The sequence below is a fragment of the Papilio xuthus genome, unplaced genomic scaffold (genome assembly GCF_000836235.2).
Source record: "Papilio xuthus unplaced genomic scaffold, Pxut_1.1 DF826159.1, whole genome shotgun sequence".
NCBI lineage: Eukaryota > Metazoa > Arthropoda > Insecta > Lepidoptera > Papilionidae > Papilio > Papilio xuthus.
The window spans coordinates 1-10,065 of NW_013532490.1; the positions used below are offsets into that span (position 1 = coordinate 1).

At 46.0% G+C, this 10,065-nt stretch overlaps 1 protein-coding gene across 1 annotated transcript; it reads right to left on the reverse strand.

Moving 5' to 3' along the window:
• Window positions 1-3,731: 3,731 nt before the first annotated feature.
• On the reverse strand, window positions 3,732-6,115 carry LOC106123058 (catalase-like). The gene is made up of 3 exons (XM_013319193.1): window positions 6,057-6,115; window positions 5,541-5,766; window positions 3,732-5,270 (listed from the first exon to the last, which is right to left on the reverse strand). Exons 1-3 carry the CDS (start codon window positions 6,113-6,115, stop codon window positions 3,732-3,734), a joined length of 1,824 nt encoding a protein of 607 aa, XP_013174647.1.
• Window positions 6,116-10,065: the final 3,950 nt, after the last annotated feature.

A 10,065-nucleotide genomic window follows, 5' to 3' on the forward strand; every position in this document is an offset into this window, starting at 1 on the left:
CTTCTGGAACATGCTACTGGACCCCCTCCTTGACGATCTCGATAGGCTTGGTACATACGTGCAGGCGTTCGCCGACGACATCGTCCTGGTCTTCTCCGGGCACACGGCGCTCGAGATCCAGCGGGACGCCGGCGCCGCCTTAGTCTGCGTACACGAATGGGGTGTCGTGAATAAGCTCCGCTTCTCCGCTGAAAAATCACAAGCGATGGTAGTCGCGCGAAAGCTTAAATACGACACACCAGTCGTGCAGATGGGTGGCGTCGACGTTCCGATGGTGACCGAGCTCAAGATCCTCGGGGTCATCGTCGATAATAAACTCACTTTTAACAACCACGTTGCCTATGTGTGCTGAAAGGCCGCTAACTTATATAGGAAATTGTCGACGATGGCCCGCGTGGAGGGGGGCCTGTGCCCGGGGATTATCAGGGCGATCTACATCGCAGTCGTCGAGCCCACGATATTGTATGGCGCGAGCACCTGGGCGAGGGCCGCCGAAAAAATTTCTGTGCAGAGGACCCTCGCAACCGTCCAGAGCGGCTTTGCACAGAAAATAGCTAAAACTCTCACTCACTTCAGGCACTCCTTCTGTCGGGCCTTCTCCCACTCGATCTTCGAATCTGGGAGGCGGCCCGGCTGTTTGAGTGTAAGAGGGGCCGACCCATCGAGGAGTTGGATGCCCGTGAGCTGGAGGAGCGTGGTGCATTCGTGAATGCGCCACATCCCGCCAGTGAGCCAGATGTTAATTACACTTGTCTGGAGGATATGCACCCCGAAACCGTCATCTCCATGCAGCTTCCCGTTCACCAGATTTATACGGACGGGAGTAAATCTGCTGACGGGGTGGGGGCTGCATACACTTACTGGCGGGATGGGTCCGAGATCCGGACCAAGCGGATGAGGCTAGAGCCGATGTGCACGGTCTTCCAGGCGGAGCTGCTCGCGATAGCCAGGGCTACGGACCTGGCTGTCTTGCGCGGCTTCGACTGCACGGCCGTGTTCAGCGACTCGCGTTCCTCGCTCGACTTGGTCCGGAACCCGGACACGCGCCACCCCCTCGCTACCCATATTCGCAAGAATATTAGGGAGTTAGAGGGGAGTGGTAAAACCCTTCGGCTCTTTTGGGTGAAAGCCCACGTCGGTATCCCGGGCAACGAGCGAGCCGACGAACTGGCACGATTGGCGGCGGCACAAACGAGGATTGCCCCGGCATATGATAGATGCCCACTATCATATGCCAGAAGGCGGATAAGGGAGGGGGTGCTCCAGAAATGGAACAACCGCTACGTAAATCGTCGTGATCGGCGCTTATAAAATTATTAAAAATTTAGAAGGGGGGCCCGCATGGGCACAAATACTTACCGGACATGGAGGATTCGCCGCATATCTCCACAAGTATAAATTGAAGGATGACCCAGCGTGTGCGTGCGACCAGGAGACACATGAAACGGTACAACACTTATTATTAGAATGCCCGAGGCACGATCGTGACAGATGCGACCTGGAAGTAAGTACAGGAATAAAATTAAATGAAACATCTATTTCGGATTTAATGTCAAACAAGAACTCCAGGCCTCACCTGGAGCGATTCTGCCTCGCGGTACTTAAAATAGCTAAAATTAGAAACGGAACAAGAGTAATAAACTAAAAAAAACTAAACTAAATTAATTACACTAAAATAACTTAACTAAATAAATAACTTAAATCAAAATTAAACTTAACTTACCCAAATAATTATGTACAACCCAGATATGCCGTCGGCCAGACAGGCCCCTATGTATAAAAAAAAAAATTAGAAACTAGTTAATTGCATATTAATCAAATCCTTGCCATGCAAGAAAGAAACGTGACGGAAAAAAAAACCTACCTACCTACCGACACGATACAATCACCGATGCGTTAAAACGTTTTTACCGTTTTCGCGTCGCGTAGAGTTAGAGATGATGATGATGGATGATATGATCGTCGTCGTCGTCAGAATCGTCGTCACACAACACACAACAACAGCTAGCGCCCCGTCCTGCGCCAGTGGGTGGAGGCGAGGCACCGGGAACCGACTTACTTCCTGACGCAGCTTCTCACAGGGCACGGCTGTTTCAGCCGTTACCTGTGTGAAGTTGTGGGGATTGAGTCGGGTCCCGAGTGCCACCATTGCGCGTCCGGCGACGTGGACACGGCAGAGCACACGCTCGCCGTGTGCACGGGCTGGGACGCGCAACGCGCCACGCTCACTGGCGCAATAGGGCGTGATCTGTCGCTGCCGGCCGTCATACGTGCGATGGTCGGCAGCGAGCAGAGCTGGGCCGCCGTCGCCTCCTTCGCACGCGAGGTGATGGCGTCCAAAAGAGAGGCCCTGCGGGAGCGCGAACGCGCCAACGAGACGTTGCCGCCCCGCAGGGCTCCAGCGAGGGGCCGCCGGCGTGCGAGTTACGCGGCGGCCCTACAATCAAGTTAGAGAGTGCCACGCGCGACGGGTCGGGGGACCTGTCGCGCCGATTGTGGCGGATGGCCCTCCTCTCGTGTTCTGAGGAGGGTTTCATCATAGGGTGATGGGAGGGGTCTAAGATATGACCCCTCCCTACACGAGTCGAGCCCCTACCAAGGGGCTCCCCCCTAGCCGGGCCGTGGATAAACTAACTAACGTAGATGCCACGGTCCGGTTGGTCATAGGAGAACACCGCGGGGTTTAGTGGGTAGTCCGGTCTTGTTCCCAGGCCGGGAGTCCCACACGAAACCGTCCCTGCTGCCCCCGCAGCACGGACGTCGAAGTGCATAAACGCATTCCCCGCGGTAACAAAAAAAAAACCGACACGATTCACACAGGACACGATTGCCCTGTGTGCGGCCTCGCGTGCGTGGGAGGCGACGGCGGCCCCACTGTGTTCGCTGCCGACCATCGCACGTATGACGGCCGGCAGCGACAGATATGGTGGAAAAAAAAAACTTATTATTTAAATCTTTGCATTTTTAATATTGATTCCAAGAATTTCTCACCCTCGTATATGCAAGTTTGATTTGACACGATTCGATACGAATGAATCACTTTTGGAAGTTTGAAATGCATTGGTGATTTTTTTTTTTCAAATGACAAGGTCTTTCCTCACTCATCGAACATTATATTTGTGTATTGAAAAGACTATTATCACGAGTCACTCGGCGTCACACGTGTTACGCAGCGGGCACAAACTGGACATACGCATCTCACGTAGCTTGCGATCATACTACTAATGAATCACTCGACGCGATACGCGACGATGGTCTATTGGTCAATGGCGGGCGGGCGGTGCGATCATGCGACTGGGCAGGCAGCGGGTTGAGGCGGGCAGGGTGGCGGCAGCGTTGCTATGTGATAGCGCGCGCGCCGATTGTACCAAGCCGCACGTACCAAATTCAACTTGTCTATTAATCAATATATCACTTCATGTTTTTATAGTTAAAAAAAGGTAAAATACACTCCATAGCGCGTCGACTGTCGACGTGTTTTTTTTTCTATTATTATTTTAATTACAGTATTTAGCAACAAAGGGAGCTTAACATTTTAATTTCGGCAAATGTTTTATGACAGGGCTCGGCGTTTTAGCATTTCACAACTGAGATAAAAACCAGTGGCTTATCTTACCTAGTTAAGAGGATTATAATTATTAAATAAAAAAAAAACAGTGGTTTTTATTTTAATATATTCAAATTAATGTAATTAATAATCCAGGCATAGCATCCGAGTAGCAATAGAGATGTCAATAATGGAAGAGATGTTCAGCGTATGAGATGTCTTCGTGGTCGCGGTCACAGTCGCGCTCGTCCCCGGCGGCGCTGCAGTTAGCGACGCGTAGCACGCGGGGTGGCGGCGGCGGCGGGGCCGCCAGCCGCTGTCGCAGCTTCAAGGCCACCCGTCGGCCCAGGTCGGGGGAGATCCAAGAAAATAATTTTATCACACGTCGCTGTAGGAACGGCGGAGCAGTTAGAAGGGCAAAGTCGACAGTATTATTCGCAAGCCTGTCCCTCTCATCGTCCGTTTGCAAGATTTGGTTATAAAAATAAGCAGGGTCCTCTAGATCTACGGCGTTGCTCGCGTACACCATTATTTGCTCTTTGGGACGAGCGGCGTCGACGTAGGGCACGGGCCCGCTGAAAGAATTCGGATAATAGGACGGGGCGTCTTTCATGTTGTCCCTCTCCGGAGGATCTCCGTCGCGGTTATAATTTTTCTCATAAAGAGGTCTGTTTATTTCAATCTTATTATGGTTACTTCCTAAGCGGTGATTTTGTGTCGCGGGATAGGCGAGACTCCTCCCCCTGAACAATAGGTCCTTGGGCCCGGCGATCCCCGGCACCAGATTGGCGGGGTTGAAGGCCAGCTGCTCCGCGACGCGGTGCGAATTATCGGGGTTCCTGTCGAGCACCAATCGGCCGACGGTTACGGTGTGATAAGTTCCTTTCTTCCATAGTCTAGTCACATCGAACGGATCAAAATCTAGATGTAGCAAATCTTTGAAAGTTAGGACGTCCATATCCAATCTCCACATTGGATATCTCTTTTCGGCTATGGCGTTGTACAGATCTCTCACGTAATAATCCGGATCCTGGCCGTTCAGCCTCGTCGCCTCGTCCGACGGTAAATTCTCTATGCCCTGCAAGGTTCTGAAATTAAATTTTACGAAATATTTTTCTCCTTGCGCGTTGTATATCTCAAAAGTATGTATAGGAAATACGTCCATCTTCCTGTAGCCGTTTGGGATGCCGCTGTCGGACAGCAGGCGCAGGAAGGCATTGATGGCATCAAAGCGCAGTGTGAACACGTCGCCGCGCATGGTGCGGTCGAAGAGGTCGGTGCGTGGGTTGCGGCGGGTGCCGTGCACAACGCTGAAGAAGTACTCGGGGTCCTTGTAAAAGTAGACGGGTGCGTTCAGGCATAGGAGGTCGAGGTTTCCTTCTTTTGTGTAGAACTTGACCGCCATGCCCTTGGGTTCGCGGCCTGCGTCTACGCCGCCGCGGTTCTGCACGGTGGTCGAGAAGCGCACGGAGACGGGCGTGCGCTTGCCGACGCCGGTGAATACCTCGGCCTTGGTGTATTGCGATACGTCGTGGGTCACCTCGAAGTAACCAAGCGCCGCAGTGCCCTTGCCCGCCGCCACTCTCTCGGGTATTCTTTCCGAGACGAAATGCAAAATGTTGTCAAGAAAGAACCGGTTCATCAGTAAGTCGCTATTTAATGCGTTAGTTTCCCTTATCTCTACGGGATATCCGGAGCTGAGAGCGAACAACCCGATTGGTTTCTGCAAGAAGAAGCAAAGTGAATTAAAAAAAAAACCTCCATATGGATTGGGCAATATTTTTCTATCGTTATTGACTATGTTTCGTAACACATTAAAAGTAAAAATTAACAGATCATTCTAACGAGCTGTAAAAATAAGATTCATCACTTTACCAATAAAAAATTTATTGTAAATCAAAAGTAAAAGTAGTATGCTACGTTATGTTGCGGAGGATGGCCTGCGCAGATGACGGGAATCATTTGAAGAGGAATCACAAGATAATGTGCATACTGGGTGAGTTTTTCTGAAGTCGTAGAGCTGTCGCGAGGCGGGGTCGGTCCTGTTCTCATAGGCCCGCGAGAGGAAGTCATCGCCGTGGGCACCGACCGGGCCGCTTAGCCAGCTCAGCCCGCTCAACCAGCACAGCACGCACGCCAGAGTCCGCATGGTGGGCACTCGCAGACGCATTGCCTGCGCCGGCCTCTCGCGGCGCTTATAACCGCACCTGCTCCTGCTCCTGCGATAATTAAATGCTAAATATAACTAAGTATAATTACAAAATTATATGATTATCAAATAATAATTATACAATGAAATTTAAATAACTTCACATTTATCAAGATCATTTTGTATACATTTTTTTTTTATTTAATTAGTTACTATATTTATATTTTCTCGACATTTCCAGTCCGCTCCAGCACTCCTGCTTCCCTCCTCAGGATTTATGGTATGTATACAATAAATTATTATTACATACCTACTTTAAAAAAAAACGCTGATATTTGTTGTTTTTCTGTTATTTATTACTTTCTTTTATTGTCTTTAGGTGCCAATGTCAAGCAAGAGAGCACGTGGTAAGAAGTCATGATCATGGTGGTGAGATGCTCAACATTATCTTTCTTCGTTATCTGCTAAGCATTCAGGGGTGTAAAAATAAAAATAGTTACAGATGACACCTGTATTCGTACATTGTATGAGTACAATTCGTCGCCAGTCAGCCCCTCTCCTCGTCCCGCCGCGCTACAATCACGACCTCTGCGCTTTTGCTGGCGTTACCTCTGGCGATAATGATTACAATAAAAATTGCAAGTAATTAGATTAGAAAACCGGCGCTGTGTGCAGGAAGACGTGGTAACCTTCGGCCGCTTTTAGGTGCATCGTGTTACGAATATTTGTTAGCATGCAACACGCGTGTACATACATATATTATTATATTATGCATATAGATGAGATGACACGCAAATATATTCTGTGATCACACGTATATGAAATGCAAGACCATTGAGAATCTTCACTGAGTCGTTGGTTTTTCCTACAGTATACATCCTTCATCAACAGTACACCACTCAGAGTATTGAATCTTATTAATGGTAAGTGGAATGGAAATATTGCAGTAGTTCCTTGCACAAGGTAATGTTTGTGCAAAAGGAAACCGTCTCTATACTAATAATAATATATTATGGAATATTAATGAATACGGGTATTTTTATGACCACAATCTGTTTAATCTATCGGGCGGGATACTTATGGTGCACTAATGTGATTGCCCGGCGTCGCCCGCACGCACACGTTGCCATAAATAACGATTTCGTGTCGCGGTCTCATAAACTCCACCAATAAGATCGGGCTTGTGTCGGAGTCCCGTGAGACACGTGCCCAGGAATTACTTGCACATTCAGATACCATTAGACAAATAAGTTGTACATCCAGGGAGCTGTGTCGATTTTTACTAAATTACAAAAAGCAATATGACAAGTGTAAAAAAAAAGTTATTTTGAATAAACTGTACGGTTTAGTGCAGTGAAATAGTATCCTCGCCCTCGGTGAAAGTTTGCACATTGGTATTAAGAGATTATCGCCGGGCGTAGAGATCTCGAGACATTACTGTAGGGTCCAGTGATGGCCGCTCGTTACACGCCTCGGCCGCTGGAATGTCCTGGACATTACCTCGCCGAGCCCTTTACTTAATTAATAATGTGCACAATATAAGACCTACGTTATTCTCAGTATACTCGTTATTGCTTTTTGTCAATTCAAAGGTCACTGTGCAGTGCAACCACAGCGGCATAGAGTAATCTATGCGTTGCGTTTGAAGAGATAATAATATTGGATATAACATAGTAATATTATACTGAGACTCCATTTCAATAATTAACATTTGCCTTTGAGCAATTCTTGAACTTGAAATATTAAATTGTAATTAACGTTCGTCAGCTCTCCGCCATTGCAAGTTTGAAGAGTTCTGTCAGCGGCCGACAGAGGCGCACAACATGAGGCATGCGGTCGTCGTGTGTCAGTGTTCAGTATTCACGCGGAGTGCCGCGGAATTATAAATTGGACACTTTATGCAGCTCTTGTAACTTATTCACCGCCCCAGAAACTGGAACGCATCTAAATGTTTTACATGCCTGCGTCACTAGCGTTCTCACTAGGAGATCCTACGATGAGAAGTAAACTCTATTGGTTAAACATAAGGTTGAAATTAGATTATTTAAAATGTTTAATATTGTGATAAGATTTGCGTATAAAGGATATAAAATACTTTTTGTTTGTATTAAATTAGACACAATGTTCATAAACATTAGAAACAATGTGACGTTACCAGAAACTAAAGAATACGGTTATATACAAGCGTGACGCGCTAACTCTCCAGACACCAGATTATGCCACTACTATACTACTAAGTATTGTGAGGTCGAGACGTCGCTAGAGTCGCTAAATAAAAAAATAATCGCCAACTCGATCTAATTAGTGGTCAGATGGAGAAGTATCTAACATTACGCTATAAATTGCTATCTCATAAGGTTTAAAAAAAGCACAATATAACTCGAATTTGGAAAGAAGAACTCAGAACTTATAGAATCTAAGTCAAAATGCAACCTGCATTCTTTATACCTAGATTTTGGTTGTAGGAACAAGAAAATTGTACGGATGTGATGGATAAATACAAGAACAATAGGGAATACGAAAGACCTTTTTAAGCAGAAGTTACGTGGTCTCGGAGGTAAACCACGGGCCCAGCCGCCGGCGCGGGACACAATCGCAAAGGGATGTATTAAACGTAATGAAACGACAAGTTTGTTTGAAAACATTAGGCGAGCGAAGATCCCCGCAATTATCTAGGTTTTTAACTTTAATTAAATGTACACTTGTGTTGTCCCGGCGCGCCGGATTAGTAAGGGACCGCGATTTTTGTACGACAAAGGCTCCCGATGATATTTCCAATTCATTCAAAAGTATTTGCCTAACGCTTTCATTAATTCCATAACACGCTGTCCCTCAATTACTTATCAATATAACTATACTAACTAATGAACAATGAAAGAAAAAAAAATGGTTTTGATGTTCTTACTTTATTGTACATAATCACCATTGTTTTGTTTTTCCACAAGGAAATTCAATCAACTGATATCGGGTAGAGAACAACCTCTATCCGTTATCAGTTGATTGAAATATTAATCATTTCTTTAAGCACAGTAGAGGCGATTTTTTTAGATCTGTTTAATGTATAAGTTAAATTAATCTATAAATAACGAAAATTTACCTCGAACCAAACTCCGTGGAAAAATTAAAACTAAAAGATCGCTTTCTCCGGCGGCGCTATTCTTTCAAAGGTTTAATGGCTTCAAAACTCGGCTTCGACTCGAAAGTTTTTTTCAAAGAGAAAACTTAAATGAAATGAAAGCTTATCGTCTAATCTTTTTCATGAATCTCGAATCTTTTACTTTTATTCGCAACGTATTTACGTAACGATACAGCACTTACAATGGAAACGAAGTAAAGAGACAGCTAAGATTATCTCATTGTATAAACCTGAATACAAGTCAGTGGCTGTACTTAAAGAGCTGACAATATTGAAGCCGAGGAGCTGACGGATACTTGGTTGGAGTAAGTAATACTGCAAACTGATTTAGTGCACATTTCTGTAACAACATTCCTATCATGAATTCTTCCCTGCGTCGACCGAGTATGTAGATAGTGTAAATGTAATAAACTAATAAACGTTTAAATTTACTTTAACTAACGTGTCTATATTGTGTTGTTTTAAAGCAGCAATATGTTGATAACAGATCACACAATATCGTTATAATTAACCACTCGCTCTGGTTTCGGTCGCGTCGCTGCTTCAATTTAAAAATGTTAAATTCTGCAGCAGTCGCTTGTGAATAATATATCTGTACTCCGGCACCTCCTCGCCGCCTCGTTGTTGCACATTTTTTGTATTACACTGGAAATTTTACAGTTTAAAAAGTAATTTTAAATTTTATATACAAAAAAATCACTATTAAATAAATAAAATAAAATAAAAATAGCTTCATAAAAATGAATAAATATTTATATGCGGCGACATTGCGCAGTGACCGCGTGTATCGACGGACTGTGGGCGGGTCCAATTACCGCCGCAAAGTGTTTATTTATGTGTATTTTTATCGTATCTGCCGACCTCAGGTGCGATTTGTGCTGTCTCTTGGGTCATTCCATGTGACATAGGAGGAAGCAGCCCGGGGTTGCGGGGTAAGGGTGTGGCGGGGTGGGCGGGGGTAGGAGGGAGCAGACGTGCGGTGTAACGGCGCAATATCTCGCCTTGTTATCTGAGCCGGAAGATCAGCGATTTGTTTGATTTAGTGAGATTGTTATCGCGGCAATGGCGAGCAGTAACGCGGAGGCGGAGGGCCCGCGCAGAGTAGTGACGTCACAGCTCGCCACCGACCTCGTTACAGTATCACGGACATGAACCAGCTTCATCAGCTCGCCGGTCGCATTACACCCCTCACATTCATATAATCATTTCAACATCTTGTACGTTTTGAAATTG